Source organism: Sardina pilchardus, chromosome 5 (assembly GCF_963854185.1).
Source record: "Sardina pilchardus chromosome 5, fSarPil1.1, whole genome shotgun sequence".
Classification (NCBI taxonomy): Eukaryota; Metazoa; Chordata; class Actinopteri; order Clupeiformes; family Clupeidae; genus Sardina; species Sardina pilchardus.
Genome location: NC_084998.1, coordinates 22,550,553 through 22,570,225, shown reverse-complemented (window position 1 = coordinate 22,570,225; position 19,673 = coordinate 22,550,553). Strand labels below are relative to the sequence as shown.

Genomic DNA, 19,673 nt, shown 5'->3' with positions numbered 1-19,673 from the left:
GAGGATATGATTACATGTGTGGCAATAACAGTATTTTTAGCAGAATCCATGAGTTCTTAATGTAAATTTAAAATAAGTATTGTATATTGCTTCTTGTAGGTAGATGACACAACCACAGGGTGGCAGTACATACCACAAAGTATCATACCCTGCATCAGTATATGGCACGAAAAGAAGAGCTTATTGATGGAAATTAACTTGGTTCTTTGGTCATTTCAGTCTTTAAAACGGCACTCTTGGCACAACCTACATGGTAAATTCTGAATGAAAAAATGTGTGAAATGTTTTAACTGAGAATTTATAAACCAATCCAAATAAATTATAGCTCAACAAGTAGGCTACATCTCATTTTCCACCTATTTTACATGACAAACTATTTTCTATTTCAGAAATAAAACATGGCATAAATAGGCTATCACTGGTTGGTGTGCATTCCTTCTCCTCAAAGAATGATAGACTATATTGCCATTTCTCTTACAGTAGGCCTAACTGTCAGACTTCTCGGCATCCGTCTTCTGATAGCCTACTGGCAGTGCTGAATTTGTGCAAAGGCAGGATGGGCTCTGCTCATAGGTCCTTTTTTTAGATTGGCAAGTCTTGCTTGCCCTTTGCAGTTACCCCTTCACCTAGCCTTTCTATCTATACTAGACACTTTCTATCTCAAATTGCTGTCTTCAAGGCTATTTGTGGTCGTGGCTTTCTTCAGTTAGATGGTCTTCCTTGCCATGTATGAGAAAATTGTCCATGAAATATGTTGTGACTCCTGGCCAGTAGGCCTATTTCAATATCAGTCTTAAAAAAAATGTCATGAGATTGCCTTGTTGATGATAAGGCTAGCTAGGCCTATCTTGGATGATAGAAAAACAAGTGATGTTTTCATGTTAAGATTTTTTTGTTCTTGTTTAACTGTAACAGTATCAAAGGGTGATTGAGGATGAAAAAGGAAGCTGATTGTTGTCAAATCCTATTATCACAAATTTGGCTGTTAAAACGAGGAAACATGCGCTGTCTGGCCCAGTCTAGATCAAGAGTTGTGGATAGCCTAAATGTAACCTGATAAGGATTAAGCTATGATAGTGATTGTTTTGAAATATAGCTAATTCTAAAACAAAACTAAAACAAACTGAAACTAAAAATAAATCAATACACTAACATAGAGGTGCTGGGGCCAAGATAGCCGACTGGCCTCAGTTCTGCTTGTGGTTTGTCTTTCCCCCTCAATATTCACCGAAGCAACAACCGCTTCGATACTTTGCACATGCTCAGTTTGACATCATTCTTGTAATGGCTCCTAGGCTAAATGGGTGAATGCCAACGTTCCGCTCCTCGGTGGATTTTCCATCACCGATGTCAAATCTAGCCGAAAACGAGTTACAATGGTTGATATTCGGCCGAGGAAGCAGCGCGAAACCAAACTCAACGGCATAAAGTGAATTAATATAACGTATGTATTTTATTTTCTCTGTTTTACGGCGTTGAAGGAATAACGTTACACACAGCTAGCTAACCAACTTGAGTCTTTTAAGGCCAGCAGCACTAACGTTACCGTTAGCGGATAGCTAGCTTAACAGTTGTTAGCTGAACATATATTCTCCAGTATTAATGCAACTAGCAATCACGTTTTAGTACGTTACTGATATTTCATTCCTGGTGCACCATTGCGATATGTGTAAACTAGTTGTAGGTTAACATTAACTTTACTTTCATACGTCAACTCCAATAATCCATCTGGATGTAATGTTAGCTACAGCTAACGGTATTAGCTAGCTACCAGTCTCAGCATCAGCGAATTCAACAATGCAAAGAGTGATGTAGTCAGTCAGGTATTTTAAGTTGCATCTTCAAAATATGTTTGTGTGTCTCTGTATATGTGATCTAGCTGGTTAATCTGCGAGTAGTTTCACACTTCCATCACAGCTAACGCTACAAGAAGTGTGTATTGGCTAACTACAAAGCGCAATGTGAACTTATATCTTACAGTCAAATACGACGGGGTTACTAAAGTTCATGTGTTCAAAGCTAGTGAGCTAGCTGCTGCATCTAGCTGGCTTCTGTTAGCGTTGAACTGGTCTGGGTGTGATGCTGCTGTAACGTTAGTGAGTAAGCGGACCAGTTTGCTAGATTATCAGTTGTTGAGGTTGTTAAATTGGTCAAATTCTACTGTTTGTTGAATATCATTATACATTGAGATACAGTTACTGTTTTTAGCAAAGAGAATGCGGTACATTTTGGAAGCGCCAAGACGGTGCAGAGGATCCGACGTTATGTAATGTTAATGTTAGCTGCGAAAACAATCACGGGGCCATGTTAGCAAAATGCATGGCTCTATTATGATTTCATCTAACTTCATTCATTAGTTTCAAGATGAAGTATTTCAGTTTATTGTCTTGCCTGTCAACACGCTGCAATGTTTTGGCTCTCCGGGATGGCAAACAAAAGAAAAACGCTGGTTCCCTTGTGTTTGTCGATGGTGGTGAGGGTAATCGAATTGCTTGGTCTGGAGTTTCAACAGGTGACGTTAGAATAGAATGTATTAAACATTGCATTTCTTTACGGCATTATTCATAGCTGAATGACAATACTTTAGTATTATTCCCTACACAGCCGTTCTGTTATTTGGCCAACGTCAGGCTACATAAGTTCTAGAGATGTTGGTTGACTTCAAAGTACACACGATGAGAGAGATTGACACTGAATGCGTCACTGGCCAAAATTACCGGAATTGGGTCTGTTGCATAAATGTGCTGAACTATCGGAATGAATGTTGCGAGAATATGGTCAGTCTTATTGGATATGTCAAAACGAATCACATCTGACTTCTACTAAGCTGTGTGATGTAGGGCAGTAAGGTTGTCATTCCAATATCAACCTCCACATAATCAAAACACTGTGCTCTTAACTGAACTTTTCTACTCTGTATGGGATTGTTTTTATGTCTACGTCTGCTTGGACATACAAGCTTATAACTTATATCTGAGTTATGGTTGTAAAGAAAACCTTTGAAGTAGGTTTTAGGATGTAGATAGCTTATTTATAACATTTGCATTCCATAGTTGTAATCTTGGGTTTAACCCGTTTCATAGAATAGTGATCTATTTGCTTTACAGCAGGAAAGCGCTTCTGCCTAGCAGAATTAAGTTGTATCCGTTTTCATCTGCCTTCTGTGCCTTTTTCCTGAAGCCTTTTAAGTGCTGCTCTGATATAATATATGAACATGCCTAGACTTGGGTGGTGGCCTTCCAAGAATTAGCTGAAGAATGCCCACCTCCCTTTTCCTCTCTGTTGTTACAGCTCCCCAATCCCTGTGGTTGGAGAGCAGGTCACCTGTGATATCACCTCAGTGTGTACACTGTCCCTCCCCTTGTAAAAACCCTCCATGTGCTCTGTGCCTGGATCCATTTAGGTTTACAGGTGCCCGATTCTCACACTTCTGCTTGAACTGGAGCAAGTGAATTGATCTCCTTTTTTCGTCTCTCTCTCCCTCTCTTCCTTCATCCCTCTCCCTCCCCACCCCTCTCCACCTGTGCCCCCTTTTTCCTTTCTCTGTTCAGTGTTGCTCAGCCCGACGTTTTGTGGGAGAACCTTGGGAGGGAGATGGCGTGGAAGGACCGCCTGGAAGCGGTGCTGAACGTGGGGCTGCGCGTGCCCAGCATCATGCTGCTGGAGGTGCTGTACCGGTGGGACGTCAGCTCCTTCTTCCAGAAGATCCAGCGCAGCAGCCTCAACAACAACCCCCTCTTCCAGTACAAGTACCTGGCCCTCTACCTGCACTACGTGGGTCAGTGTCTCCCCCTACTCACTCCTACTCTACTCTATTCTATTGTAGTCTATTCTGTTGTACTATGTTTTATTACATTTCTCTGTACCTTTTTTTTTTTTAAGTAACCTTTGGCTCCACAGTTCTGCTTTTTAATATGGTGTCCACTTGCGGTCTAACCTTTTCTCTTGTTCTCTCTGACTCATAAATGTGTAAAAATTAAATTTTATTGAGGAATTTGCCATGTTGTCCATGACGATAGAGGAGTCCAGAGTGCAACTTTAGGCTTGTGTGGTAGGTAGGGGACACGACTGTGCTCCTTTTGGAATAGAAGCAGCTGTAGGTATTTTCAAGAAATGTCATAACAGGCAGCAAACATGAGAATTATGGCTGTGTTTTCGCGCATAGGGGGAGGGAGTGAAACGTTCAGTGCTCACTGCTCACTCATGTGATGTTGAGTGTAAGGCCTGATTAATACTCTGCATAAGCTATGTGAATGTGAGAGCGCCCAGCCAAGAAAGGTGGTTTTGATGTTTACTTGTGTTTTTGTGTAGCACGAGTGCCATGTCATGCGCCTCGTCTGCGTCGCTTGCATGGACTATGAGAAGGCACTTCAGGATGTGTCAACTGTTGCGTTGTCAACGGAGTCTGCGTTGCTGCGCAGACTATGAACTAGCCCTAAGGGTCACTTGAGGAGTTTGGTCATGGTTGGAGGAGTGCTCTCAGCTCAGTGAAGAAGTGTTTGGACCACAGAGCGCATTATATCCTCTCGCCCTGTGCTCCTTGCCCCCACCACCCCCTCCTCTTTGTGTGTCTCTGTTTCTCTCTCATTCTTTCCCATTCTCACCGTATCCCAGGGCAACTGCCAGGGATAACTCGTGGTTATAAAGAATGTGGCATTTGATGAAGGGGGGGAAGACAATTTATGGTCAATCTTGCCTGTAATCTGATGATAGTTGTGATCCGAGAACAGATTGGGACTTTCCTGTGGGAATAAAATAAAAAAATAACTCATGATAAAATACTTCTATCCTTCTAAAGTCGTTCTTAAACAAAGCGTTTGCCTCGCACTAAAACAGTATGCATTGACAGTTTCTAACACAGTACTGCAGCAACGTTTGATAATGTTTTACCATTTGATGTTGGTGCTACCCTGCAGATCCCAATGTGACTTTGAAGCCATCAGTTATAACATTAGGTCATTGCTGAATTGTTTGCCGAGATCTAGACACAGCCATTTGTCCTTTTAAAGTAAGATGTCTTACTAAGCCTGAATGTAGTAGCCTTATCTTGCCGTCTATCATTTTTATTGAATGGGAGACATTCGGGGCCTTGGGAGGCGGTTGCGCTTTTAAAGGTAGTAAAGATAAAATCTTCCCTACTGAGTGCCCCTGCAGAGAATAGTGCTGCCCTCAGTATTATGTCCTATTAATAGTCACACGTTGGTGTAGATCCCATTTTATCTCACTTTGATGCCTCCTAAAAATCCCTTTTTCCAGTGTTGTGTGACTAATGTGTCAACACAGAATGTGTGTCTACCTCTGCGTTGCTCTGGTGATGGCATCATGTGCTCTGAACTTAACAGAACAATATATGGCCTGATATTTAGTATTGAGTCATATGCAGGGCTGAATTGAGATACAACTATATCTAAATGGTTCACTATGCCCTAAGCGAAGTAGTATAATCAGACAAGCCTGAAGGCTATATGCTTGCGGTCTGGATGCAAGTTGCTTTTGAACTGGTACTGCTGGTTTGGACTTTGGAAGTCAACACTGGAAGTCAACCTTGTCTTAGTTTTAAGTGATTGAGTCATCAGCCTTCATGGACATTGAAGTATCAAGTCAGTATAATGTTGATAAGTTTACTTAGGTGAAACGCCTGTGTTTTGTTGTTTTTACTGTGACGTTTTTGTAGTGTTTTAACATAAAGCAGGAACCTTAACGTTTATCCTTCCATTTGTGTGGTGTAGACTTGCCTACAAGTGACATTTCAGTGTTATTCAAATAAACAAAAGGAACTTCAAGCATCATAAAAAAACGAACGGGGTTGTAAGTTAACACAGCCTACTTTTAAATAATGGCCGTTCTGTCAACAGTTTATTAAGATGCAGCTTCTGACGCAAACTTCTCAAGGGGAAAGTGGCGGTCATTGTCCTGGTGTATGTCTTCCTCTGGGCATCTTTCTCAGCAGCTGAGCGTCGCTTAACAGTGTGCCAGTGTTGTGTCTGCCTGTGCTGTGCAGTGCAGTGCTGTGTGCAGGCCCTAATGGAGTCTCTTCTCATGCGGGGGTACTCCGGGCCACTGACCCATGTAATAGAGCGCGGGGGGAATGCCGAGTCAGGACATGCCGGATGGTGGTCGAAAAGAAGGGAACAGTGAAGCATGCGGTTATTAAAAAATAACGATTAAATCTGTATTGTGCTGTAATTTAGCTATCGCACGGGCTGAGGCATCTGTTGGAAAAGCTGTGTCCTCCTCCTGCTGCTGCTGCTGCCGCTGCTGCTGCTGCCTCTCCCTCTCCCTCTTGGCCAGCCCGAGTCGGCAGGCTCTAAACGAAACGGTTTTAATCCCAATTTAATTACCAAAATGTGGAAAGCTCTCACGATTTTCGCTTTCTAACCTTTCGGGGGTTTTTTTGGCCAACTGGGATCTGAATTTTCACCAACAGCTTTAGAATCTAGATTATTATAGCCAGTGTTCTGGTATCTGGTATGATGGACATGTTTGTATAGGCCACACGCATGTTAAAGACCTGTCAAAAACACAACAAGTGTCTGTGTGACTGACTGGACTAGATTGTGTTGTACCCTGTGAAGGCTGCTCATTTTCTCATCCCCTGGAATGAATGGCAGCAGCCAGCCCTTACTGCAGTCTTTCATCCTACATTGTCCCCCTAATCAGACGCACAATAACTATTCAGTAGCATGTGTCCTAATGAGTTGCAGGCCCAAATCTCTGCCACCCAGCTAGCCGCCATACTGATCGGGCTACAGGCCAGACCCCACAAAGGTGCATGCATATACACACACAAGCGCATGTAGACGCACGTACGCCCATTCAGACGAGACAAGTGTGTGTTTGTCAGGGCTTAGGAGCCTTAGAGGCAGGGCTTATGGCTACAGTAGCTAACGTAGCCCTGCTATGTGATGATACACCGCTGAAGGCTCCTTTTAAACATCAAATTGTGTTGTTCCCCTGGACCTCACAGGAGCTCCATCTCGAGCTGTATTTATTTCTTCCGGTCTCTCTCCCTCATCCTGTTTGTGTGTGCTCTGATCGCCCAGATCCAAGGGTGAGATCCGGAGGGCATGGCTGAGTCGGTGGCGTTAGCGACCTCCAGTCAGCACACACGCTGGCTGATAGTCTCACTCTGGGTTTCGAGCGCTCGCAAGCGTCGCACGCCTGGCTGGCAGACCACAGCAAACACCGAGCCCAACACTGTGGGGCGAGTCAACAGACGTTATCTCCTTGGCAGCCGTATCGGACGCCTGTTTGGGAATGACACAGTGGGCCAGATAAGGCACACGTTCCCGATAACCGCGGAGAGGCTGAATTTATAGCGGAACGCGGCGTCGACCACGGTCCATTAGCCTTCGCTTCCCTCCAGCCGTGCGACGGGCCCTCAACCTCGTGAGCCGTACGGTTTCTTAGCCGTAACTTGTGAGCTGCACGCCTGTCTGCGTGAACTCGACCCTTGTCCTAGAGGGAGACGGTGTGCGTTTGACCTCGGGTGCCAACGAGATCACATGGCCTGCATCATGCGGATCAGTTTTCCACTGGTCTCGGGTCGTGGCCGCGGGTTCCCACTATTTCACTGTGCTTTTCTCCGGGCTCGAGCCTTAGTCCTTATTTCCACCACGGTGAGATCGAAGCTGACTCTCTTTTATTAGAAGGAGGGTTTGGGATAATGAGGTTTTCTTGTTCTGACAGGCCCTCTCTGGACCCTGCTAATTGCACATAGTGTGTGTGTGTGTCTGTGTGTGTGTGTGTGTGTGTGTCTCTGTGTGTATGTCTCTCTCTGTGTGTGTGTGTGTGTGTGTGTCTCTGTGTGTATGTCTCTCTCTCTGTGTGTGTGTCTGTGTGTGTGTGTTTTTCTCCCCCTGTACTTGGCCAGTGTTGGATTAAAGCTCACTAATGAGTTTGCTGTGGCGCTGAGATGCAGAATATAGCTCTGCAGGTTATATAAGAGCTGTGGCGGCGGGTATCTTTTGCATTGCTAGGGAGGAAGTTGGATGATGGCGGGAGGGTGTGTCTCTGTGTGAGAGAGAGAGAAAGGGGAAACAGGGATGGGGAAATATGGGGGTTGGGTGAGAATCTACCCCCTGTAAAGATTAAAACCCCCTCTTGTCACAGTCAGCCATTCAGAGGGTTCCTAATCATTCTAGATGTAAACACACACTCTCCTCTTGGCCATGCACGCAAAAGCACATTGAAACGAGCGGCGTCATTGTCCCTCACAGCCGTACTAGACAAGCAGGCAGGCTGGCGGGTTGTGCCAAAGGGAGCTGGCTGTGTTCAGTGGAGGAGCCAGGTAGGGGAGTGTGTGTTTCAGGCCTGTTTTGTGCTCCCGTCGAAGCCGGAACACCCAGTCCCCTTGTTATCCCCCCCTGTGTCCCGGGGCTACTGCTGTTGGTCTACTCCTCCTTTTGTATGTTTGCCGCCTCCTCCTCTTGTGTATGCTTCTCTTGTAGTTCAAAACTCCACCAAGTTCTGTTACATGTTTAGATGTTTTCATAGTCATTTCAACAATGCCAACCCTAGACCGGCGCTGGTGTCAGGTTTGCCCGACGTAAGGTTGTGTGGTTTCACGAGCAAGGATGTGGCAATTAGGAGAGTGTTCATCAGTGGCCGACTGGCCACAGACCTAGTGCACTGATATCATGGCGTGGGTTCAGCGCTGTGTTGTTGTTGTTGTTGTTGTTGTTGATGTTGTTGTGGTTGTCAGCCGTGCCCACGTGGCAGTAGTGATGTGGTGAATACGCTGTGGCCTGTGTGAACCGTGCCCTCGGTGCTTTGGTTCAGCTTTATGTGGGCAACGATGACTCTTCCCCCCTCTGGCGAGTTCACAGAGTGTGTGTTTTGCGGCTGCCGCGTTGACGCCCTCCGTCCTCGTCATGTGGTTGAGTTACTCTGGTCTGGGGCCACATGGCTTACCACGGCGATGGGGGGGGGGGGGGGTGGATTATGGGATGGATGGAGTTAAGTAGACAGACAGGGTGCAGTGTGTGGACCCATGCTGTAGCGCTGCGTATGCCTCGATGCTCCACTCTCTCCCCTCTAAAGCACGCTGGTGCACTGAAGCAGACTGCAGTGTCTCGTCACAGCGCACCGCTGCTGTTCGGGAGCTGGAGCGCTGTCCTCCTGCGTCGAGAAACGCCCGCCCTGTGGCCAGACATCTTGTGTTTCTGCATGTTAGGATTACCGAGGCGGGGGGGGGGGGGATGTCTAAAGAGTTGTCAGCCAGCAGCAGGTCCCCAAGACATGTGCCCAAGCTGCTCTACTTACCCCTGTGTCAGTGGTTTGATTTGGCCTCTGGGGGTTTTCTCTGCTATTCACTCTCACTCTGAAAATGGCTAACCTGTCAACGTCGACGATGGAACATTTTGCTAGCTAGGCAATCTAGACTGAGTTGTTGCAGTCGTTGTCACAAACCTGTGGGCATTTGCCTGGGGTAGATGGACACTTTACATATCAACAACGTAGGCTCGATGTCTATCTAGACTGAGTTGTTGCAGTCGTTGTCACAAACCTGTGGGCATTTGCCTGGGGTAGATGGACACTTTGCATGTCAGCAACATAGGCTCGATGTCTATGGGATAATCTCCCCTGGGCTTATGCCCACACACTATTAATACGGTCATCTGTTTCACTTGTCAATTAATTCATTGTTAGTCTACTACTTTGAGTTGGCTTGTGTTGGCTAGCTCCTACACAGGCTATTTGACTGTTTATTTTAGTCATAAACCCTTGTTTGCCCCTCAACAGCCCCACTGTATACATACCCACAGTATACATACCCATGTTCTATTGCTCTTTATTCTATTCATCCTGTGCATATACTCTTATTCCTACTACTCTAATAATGTAACTGTTTCTGCACTACAGTTCATACCATTCATAATTGTTCTGTTTTTCTTTTAATATATTACTATACTCTGCATATATATGTACATGTTGACTACATACCGATATCTATTCTGCTCTTATAAGGTTACTGCTACTGTTAATGCTCCACCTTTCTATACTTTGTATATCACATTGCACTTTTTCTGCTTTTTGTGCACTTCTTTTTTTTTTTTTTTATATATGATTTATTTGTGGAAATTTCAATGCAAGACAAAAGTACAATAGTCCTCACAGAAAAGAAGTAGGAGGATTACATAGCGGACAGCCAAAAGTGCTGAGGATACACAATACAGTCCCACCCCCCCTCCCCCCTCCCCTTCCCAAATCAAACAGACAACTTAAGTAATGTGAAACACAGACAAAACTAAAAAAAAAAAAAAAAAAAAAAAAAAAAAAAAAAAAAAAAAAACACACCAAAACATGACACAACTACCTGTTAAGTGCTTGCAGTGGCAGATAATATTGTACAGTGTAATATTGTAGATCTTATATGCTTATGCTCATTCACACTGTTCACAAAGACAGACATAGACACAAGCTGCACACAGATATCCACTTGCAATGAGCAAATTGAGCAAAGTAATGACCATAAGTATGAAAACAAAAACCCAAACTTAATCATAATAATCACAATAAAATGAAACAACAATAACAAAATAAATACTAATAATAATACCAACAATAATAAAGGATGAGTAATGCTGCATGCTGCTCTTATGTGCTACCAATAAGGCTAGTTGATACAGAGAGTTAATGGGCTGTCGGGGTGAATCAGTCAGTGATAGTGATATCTAATTGGAGAGACCTGATGTGATTTAAGAGAGGTTCCCAGACCTTACAAAACTTAGAAGAGGTGCCACGCAGGGAGTATTTAATTTTTTCCAGTGTCATAAAATGAAGGGCATCCCTAATCCATTGAGAGTGGGTGGGGGGGTGGGAGTTCTTCCAGTGTAACAATATGACACGCCTCGCTAAGAGTGAGAGAAAGGCCACAAGTTCGCAAAAGTAGGAAGGCAGTGAATGGCCAATAGGTAGGACACCAAACAAGGCAACTAATGGTGAGGGACAGAGATTGGTAGAAGTGATGGCTGACAGAGTGTCAAAAACACCTTTCCAGAACGGCGCAAGAGCAGGACAAGCCCAGAACATGTGGCCAAGACTGGCCGGTCCTGAATGACACCGGTCACAGCTTGAATCCACACCTGGGAATATACGTGCCAATTTACTCTTGGACCAATGGACCCTGTGCACTACTTTGCATTGTAGCAGTCCATGCCGGGCACAGACAGAGGATGAGTGGACCCATTTCAAAGCATGATCCCATTCTGCAGGGTCTATTTCTATGTTAAGATCATCCGACCATGCAGTGCGTAGGTTATCAGAGTTCGAAGATTGATGAGCAAGAAGACTATAGTAAATCCTTGATATGGTACCTTTCCGGTAGGGGTTAATTTTGAGGATGGTATCTACAAGTGTTGGAGATGGTATGGTGGGAAAACTGGGAAAACGATTACGTACAAAATCTCTTATCTGCAAGTATCTGAAAAAGTGGGTTGAAGGCAAGTTATAAGCCTGTGCTAACTGACCAAAAGAAGCAAATTTACCATCAATGTAAAGATGGTTAAAGGATATAATTCCCTTGTCTCTCCAGATTAAAAAAGCATTGTCAATAATGGATGGAGTGAACAGAGGGTTAAAGCAAACAGGAGCCAGACCAGATATAGATTGCAGAGTAAAATGTTGTTTAAATTGAGTCCAGATTTTAAGACAATTTTTCACTACAATACTATCTGAGTGCACAGACGGTGATATAGTCGTGGGGAAGCACAGGAGGGACATCAGAGATGATGAACCACAAGAGGCCTCCTCAACCTGTAACCAGGGTGGGGGTTGGTCACTAGTGCAACAACAGTGTAACATGGCTCTAATGTTCGCTGCCCAGTAATAGAGTAAGAAGCTGGGGAGGGCTAGGCCACCCAGCTCCTTAGGTTTTTGTAAAGTGTCTTTTTTAATTCTAGGGGCCTTTTTGTTCCATAAAAATTGGGAAATTGTGCGGTCTAGTGAGTGAAAGAAACGTTTAGTAAGGAAAATGGGTATACATTGGAAGAGATATAAAAATTTCGGGAGCACATTCATTTTAACACAATTTATCCGCCCTGCAAGAGAGAGGGGCAAAAGAGACCATCGCTGAAGATCCTGAGTCAAGCCTGCCAGGAGAGGGGAGAAATTATGTTTATATAAGTCTGAATAGTTTTTGGTTATACAGACACCCAGGTATTTAAAATGTTCAAAAGATGTTTTGAAAGGTAGATCAGATAATGGATATGCCATGGCTGCCGCATTAATTGGCATTAATTCACTTTTTTGGAAATTTAGTTTGTAGCCTGAAATTTGACCAAACTCCTCTAATAAGTTTAAGACGAGAGGGAAAGCTCTGTCTAAGTCAGAGACAAAGAGTAAGAGATCATCAGCATACAGGGACACTTTATGTTCAACACCACCCCTTGAAATACCTGGTATCTGACTGGACCTTAGAGCCAACGCCAACGGTTCAATGGCTATGGCGAACAAGAGTGGAGAGAGTGGACAGCCCTGACGAGTCCCACGCTTGAGGGGGAAGTAGTCAGAATAATCATTGTTTGTGCGAACACAAGCTTGGGGGGACGTATATAAAAGTCTGATCCATGATATGAAGGTATTACCAAAGCCAAAACGTTTTAAGACTGAAAAGAGATATGACCATTCTACACGGTCAAATGCCTTCTCTGCATCCATGGAAATAACCACCTCAGGGGTGTCAGAGGGTGTCGGTGTATAAACAATATCAAATAAACGTCGAACATTATGAAAAGAATGTCTGTCTTTAACAAACCCAGTTTGGTCGGTACCTACAATAGTTGGCAACACAGTTTCCAGGCGCCTAGCCAACATTTTGGCCAACAGCTTGACGTCTGCACATAGCAGAGAGATGGGGCGATAGTTACCACAAGAAAGTGGGTCTTTGTCCTTTTTTAAAAGGAGAGAAATAGTGGCCTGTCTTAACGTGGGGGGAAGATTGCCATTTTCCATAGATTCATTAAACATGTTAAGTAGAATTGGGGCTAATTGATCTGAGAATGTCTTATAAAATTCAGCCGGGAGACCATCAGGGCCTGGGCATTTACCACTCTGCATCAGCATCAAAGCACTGCTGAGTTCACCAATTGAAAAGGGTTCATCCAGTCTAGATGATGTCGCACTGTCAATGGAGGGAATCTCCAAAGAGTTAAAAAAATTGTCATACAATTTCTCATCAGCCACACATTCAGAGGTGTACAATTTGGCATAGAAGTCTCTGAATTGATTGTTAATTACCTTTGGGTCAATAGTTGTCCCATCAGAAGTGCTGATCTGAGTTATGTGTTGTGATGAAGATGCTTGTCGAATTTGGTGTGCAAGCAGTTTGCTAGGTTTATCTCCAAATTCATAAAATTTATGACGGGATTTTGACAGCGACTCTGCTGCTTCATTGGAAGCCAGGAGATCAAATTCTGCCTTTTTCGTGAGTAATTCTTTGGACAGATCTGAACTGGGTGAATCCACACATCTAGACTGAAGCTCTGATATATCCCTAGCAAGGCTGGCCCTGATCTCTGAGGTGATCCTTTTCTGATGGGCTGAGTAAGATATTATCTCTCCTCTCAGGTAAGCTTTGCACGCCTCCCAAATGGCTGCTGCCGATGTGTCTGGGTTTACATTGGTAGAGATGTAGACATCAATGCGGTTCTTAATTGTCAAAACAAAGTTTGGGTCAGAAAGCAGTAAAGAATTAAAGCGCCAGGGCGAGCGTGTCAAAGATCTACCAGGAAAAGAGATGTCAACAACCATTGTTGCATGGTCAGATATCACAATGGGAGTATAGGCACATGAACTGACAGAAGGTAGGAGTTTGCTATCAATGAGAAAGTAATCAATGCGAGAGAATGTGCCATGGACAGGAGAAAAGAAAGAAAACTGTTTAGTACTAGGGTTGAGGAAGCGCCATGCATCCGTGACTGCATATTGCTCCATAAACATCTGAATTACTTTTGATGATTTAGATAAACTAGAGGGCTTATTGGATGATCGATCAAGCGAGGGGTCAAGACAACAATTGAAATCACCAGCAAGAATGAGTTGGTGAGAGATCAAATCAGTGAGAGAGAAAAAAAAGTTTTTGAAAAAAATATCGTTGTCCCAGTTTGGGCCATACACATTTGCCAAAATCAGACTATTACCTCCCATTTTGCCTGTGATGATGACATAGCGCCCATTTGTGTCAGACACCACTTTGGTCACAGAGAATGGCACGGATTTGTGAATAAGAATGGCTACTCCCCGGGCCTTACTTGAAAAAGAAGAGTGAAAGAGTTGGCCCACCCAGCCCCTCTGGAGTTTAAGGTGATCTGAAGGCAGAAGATGAGTCTCTTGTAGAAAGGCTATTTTAGTGTTTAAGTGTGAAAGATGGTTAAACACTTTGTTGCGTTTGACAGGGGAGTTCATACCCTTAACATTCCAACTAACAAATCTTAAAGCGCCACCCGGTGTACGCAGGGTATTTGTGTGTGCCATCATGTGATAGGGTAAATTTGAGGGTGTGTTGCAATAACAATCACTGGTTCGTCTGTCAAAGACAACGCCACCTGCTCCCACCCCAGCGCCAGAGATGAGAGGTAGAGCACTTGCTTGTTGAACAGTTGAATACATAAAGACATAAGAGCAGCATGCACGCTAGAGAAAAGAAAATACACATATAACACATAAAACACATTAAAACGAACTGAAATGACATTTACCCCAGATCCAATCCCACCCCCCCTCCCCAGAATTCCAGCTACTGCATCACTACGCAGCAACATGGAGCACTCTGATTCTCTGATCAGCATATTTCCCACACTTCCTTACGTTAACGCGCTGCTCCCACAGTAGTTGAAAAACTCACGTAACCGATTATGCTAATGTAATAACAAAATACAAAAAACAGTTGCAATAGGCAAACAGGTTCACACGTAGGAATTGCGCACCATCCAGCACTAACATTGTCAGAAATCAAACCAACACCTCGCATACAACCGGAGGAGAACAGTATACAGTGTGCTGTTAATAGGCGCATATACAAAGCGATAATTATAATTGCCCTGTGTTCGGCGGAGCATAAGCTATCGTCAAGCTAGTGCTAACATTTAGCTAACGATGCAGATAGCATACTTTGAGTTCGTTAGCGCCACCAAACACTCACACTAAAGGGCACTTACGTTCAAGCCACTGAATAAAGTTCAGTCACTTGCATGATTCTCCGCCTGCAGACCTTGAACAAACTTGGTGGCATCAGCGACAGATGAGAGCCAAGCCCGCTCTCCAGTGGGCAAGGTGATGCGAAGCTTAGCAGGATAAAGAAGAGCCGGCTTGTATCCACGCCGGTAGAGTTCAGCCATGCAGGTTTTAAACTCGCCGCGCTGCTTCAACAGGTCCGGGCTGTAGTCATCATAAATGCGAATCTTGTGGCCATTGTAGAGCAGGTCGCCTCCTTTGCGTGCCTCGCGAATAACCAGGTCCTTCATTTGGAAACGATGGAACCGAATGATGACGGGTCGTGGCCGCTGGCCTGGAGCAGGTTTTGGGGCTAGGCTCCTATGAGCTCGGTCCAGCTCAGGGGGAGAACCAAGCACCGTCTCGCCAAAGACATCCAAGAGCATCTGAGAGAAGAATGTGGACGGGCGGGTGCCTTCTATGTTCTCAGGTAGGCCGATTATCCTTATATTTTGTCGTCTGCTGCGACCCTCAAGGTCAGCCACCTTGGCCCTAAGAGACTCGTTGTCACGCAGCATGGCAGAGCATGCAGTCTCTAGTTTTTGGATGCGGTGATCAGAGTCGGTGGCATTGTCTTCCAACGAGGAAATCCGTTGCCCGTGATCAGTGACCTTTGTAAGCAGGGTGTCCAAGGTATTGGTCAGCGAATCAAAAGAGGACTTGAAGTCAGCAGCAAGCCCACTCCTGTGTTCCCCCAGTAGTGAGCTAATATCCGCCATGCTAATTCCAGCGCTAGCAGACGACATTGCAGGATGACTTTTATCACCTTTGCCCTTAGGTTTCGACATTTAGAGACTGTCTGTATGAAACGCACTAGTAAAAACTTCAAATGGCACGCACTAGTATAAGAATATACTGAAAAAGGGTAGCATAAAAGGTAAATATAAAAGCTTGGTCGTGGGAGCGAGCCGCGCACACGTCTACTCCGCACACTGCATACCGGAAGTCCCTTTTTGTGCACTTCTGATTAGACGCAAACTGCATTTCGTTGTCTTTGAACTTGTACTCTGCACAATGACAATGAAGTTGAATCTAATCTAATTTTATTCAAACAAAAACTACCGTACTGTTCTTTTGTGCTGTTTTTGTGTTGGGGGTTGATGCTTGTCTTTTCTCACAGGAGGTGTGATGACTGTGGTTTTGATGTTCCGTTTTGAAAGCGTATTTCCTGTGGTCATAAGTTCACAGAAGCAAAATTGTACAGCAAGCAAAACCTCCATGCTACCCCTGCAAGCATGCTACTTCTGTTTTTTTGTAATGTACTTTCTAAAAGTATGTCTTGTCTCTTGCTCTCTCTCTCTCTCTCCCTCCCTCTCTCTCTCCCTCTCTCCCTCTCTCTCTCTCTCTCTCTCTCTCTCTTTCTTTCTTTCTTTCTTTCTTTCTTTCTCGCTCTCTCTCCCTCTCTCTCTCTCTCTCCCCCCCCTCAGGCTACATCCTCAGCCTGGTGTTGCTGACTCTCCCACGGCAGCACCTGGTACAGCTCTACCTGTACGTTCTCACCGCCCTGCTGCTCTTTGCTGGTCACCAGGTCTCCAGGTGTGTGTGCCCTGAACGCCCCTACACACACACACACACACACACACACACACACACACGCACACACGACCCATGACCCATGCAGAAGATGCAAGGAGCCCACTTCTACTTGCATAAGTATAATCCCATCAGTTGCAAAGGCCTTTTTTTTTCCAAACCGTAGGACGTTGTCTAACTTGCTGTGCTGTGCCTTCTCAGGGATTATGTTCGCGGCGAGCTGGACTCGGGCTACGAGGGACCTCTCTATCTGGAGCCGCTATCCATGAACCGCTTCACCACAGCACTCATAGGTGAGCACCAGAGCACTGTCCGCACCTGACCGCACCTGACCGCCAGGAAAGTCGTGCCTTGTGTCGCCAACCAACTGCTAGGTCTTAGATGATGTGCCGTCAGCCTTTGTAGTGAGACTACCCAAAGGGTTTGTTGCTGCTTTTGAAATGGTTCGTATTCACCCAGTACCTCCCTCGTGGGCCAATGCATTTTTCCACATATAGTGTGAGTGTGAGTGTATGTGTGTGAGTGTCTGTGTGTGATTGTGAGTTTGAGTGTCTGTGTGTGATTGTGAGTTTGAGTGTCTGTGTGTGATTGTGAGTTTGAGTGTCTGTGTGTGATTGTGAGTATGAGTGTCTGTGTGTGATTGTGAGTGTCTGTGTGTGATTGTGAGTGTCTGTGTGTGAGTGTGAGTGAGAGTGCATCGTTTACACTGCTCACGTGCATGTGTGTGTATTGACACCGCGCTCCGCTCTGCCCCCCGCAGGCCAGCTGGTGGTGTGCACGCTGTGCTCGTGCGTCATGCAGACCAAGCAGATCTGGCTGTTCTCGGCGCACCTGCTGCCCCTGGTGGCGCGCCTCTGCCTGGTGCCGCTGGACACCATCGTCTTCGTCAACCGCTTCGCCATGATCTTCACCGGCCTGGAGGTGCTCTACTTCCTGGCCTCCAACCTGCTGGTGCCCTACAAGCTGGCCAAGACGGCCTACCGCGAGCTCGTCCAGGTGAAGTGACTGACCCCCCAACACCGTGGGCTCTTCTCATTCGTCATTTTATCTATCCTCCCTTCATTCCTTCCTTCCTTCCTCGGTCCTCCGGCTCGTTCCCACTGATCTATAAAAGAATGATGGGGCAGCAACAATGGGATAGTCTATCCAGTAGTGATGCGCGGGTGGGCTTTTTTAAAAACCCGCCCCAACCCGACTCTTCAGGAGATCCAAACCGCCCCGCCCAATCCGCAAAAATATGTACGAATTGTGACCCAAATCCGACCCGACCCGCGGAAAGGAAAAAAACGCACCTAACGTCTTTCGTAGCCTAATTAGCCTAATTCTCCCACATGAGGACGACAACAGCGGGTTACAATGATCGGTCATTTTGACAATCTGCGCTCTTCCACACCATTCATAATCTGCAGCCTAGACATAGCCAGTGTTACATCTCATCTTCATCATAACAAGTTTCCATTCATATTTCCCCTTGCAACTTCATAGGCTAGCCTACTTTTGCGTGAAACACTGCCAAGCATTTAACAAGCACAGCTGTTTATTCGTGTATGACAGAAGCAAGGTGTTCTCGCATTGTGCACAACCTTCGATATCAGATCATTAGGCTCCATGTCCATAAAGTAGCGAATGCGCGATTGACTTTTTTCAGTCAGTCACGCATGGCGCATTTAGGTGCTGAATTTAGGAGAAATTATGTTTTGCACTCGACCACATCTCCTGTGTATTGCAGGCGCATCGCCACCTAATATGTCGGAAGTTAACAAATGAGAAATGTGCATTTTTACTTTTTTGACCCGACCCACCCGCAATATTTAGAAAAAACTACTACGCCTACCCAAATCCGCCCGACCCGCGGGTAAACCCGCGGATATCCGCGGGTAATGGGCTGAACCGCGCATCACTACTATCCAGTGTTCCTTATAGATCAGTGGGAACGAGCCAGAGGAGAGAGGTTGAGAAGGGGCCTGTGCATGTCTCAGGGATGGTGGACGGGGGTGTGGGCTTTTGTTGAGTGGACGATATGCACCAGCTTCTTCTTTTCCGACTTTGGTAGAGCAGCATGCTAACAGCATGTACTGTATTATTTTAGCATCAGATTTCCTTTTCCCACCTCCTCACCTCTCCCTCCTCTTTCTTCAGCTTTTCACACACTTTCCCATCTCTCTCTCTCTCTCTCTCTCTTCCTTCCAGTCCTCTCTCTCTCCCCCACCTTTGTGTTTCAGTCCAGCACACACAGACACACACACACACACACAGTCACTCACTCATTTGTATATCTATGTTGCCATCTCCTCTATATGAATAGACAAACACACAGATAAATCTGTATGCAATCCTCCTCTAACTGAATTCATGCAAATGTCAATGTCCTCTCTCAACTCTAGTGGTTGAGTTGTGTGCTCTTTCGCCGAGCGTGAAACGCTACGGATTTGTGCACTATGTGCATTTCTGTGTTCCGTGTAGTGGTTTGTGGCTAAATGGCTAACGGTTAGCGCCTGTCTGCAGGCGGCCGAGCTATGCGCTCTTTAGCACAATGTGAAACCGAACCGATTTCTGCATGAGCATCTCTGTTTTCTGCAATTTGTTGTTTGGGGGGCAAAAGGCTAGCGGTTAACGGTTAGCGTGCGTCTGTCCGCAGGCGGCGGAGGTGTGCGCTCTTTAGCACCATGTGAATCCGTACCAATCCCTGCATGGGCATCTCTTGTTTCCTGCTACTGGTTTTTGGGGGGCAAAAGGCTAACGGTTAGCGGCTAACGGTTAGCGTGCGTGTGTCCGCAGGTGGTGGAGGTGTACGGCCTGCTGGCTCTGGGCATGTCCCTGTGGAACCAGCTGGTGCTGCCGGTGCTCTTCATGTGCTTCTGGCTGGTGCTGTTCGCCTTGCAGATCTACACCTACTTCAGCACGCGCGACCAACCCACCTCCCGCGA

General features: G+C 45.5%; 1 protein-coding gene across 2 annotated transcripts in view; it reads left to right on the top strand.

Annotated features, from left to right (window-relative positions):
- The first annotated feature begins 1,295 nt into the window (after positions 1 to 1,295).
- The window catches only part of LOC134080483 (RING finger protein 145-like), a 26,994-nt gene continuing 8,616 nt past the window's right edge, over positions 1,296 to 19,673 (top strand). For both annotated transcript variants that reach the window (XM_062536950.1, XM_062536949.1), the window contains exons 1-6: positions 1,296 to 1,444; positions 3,552 to 3,778; positions 16,641 to 16,749; positions 16,948 to 17,039; positions 17,507 to 17,742; positions 19,525 to 19,673. The exon at positions 19,525 to 19,673 is cut by the window's right edge and continues 27 nt beyond it. In XM_062536950.1, the coding sequence (XP_062392934.1) occupies positions 3,595 to 3,778; positions 16,641 to 16,749; positions 16,948 to 17,039; positions 17,507 to 17,742; positions 19,525 to 19,673 (770 nt within the window). In that variant the 5' untranslated portion in view covers positions 1,296 to 1,444; positions 3,552 to 3,594. The remainder of the gene's footprint in view (positions 1,445 to 3,551; positions 3,779 to 16,640; positions 16,750 to 16,947; positions 17,040 to 17,506; positions 17,743 to 19,524) is intronic.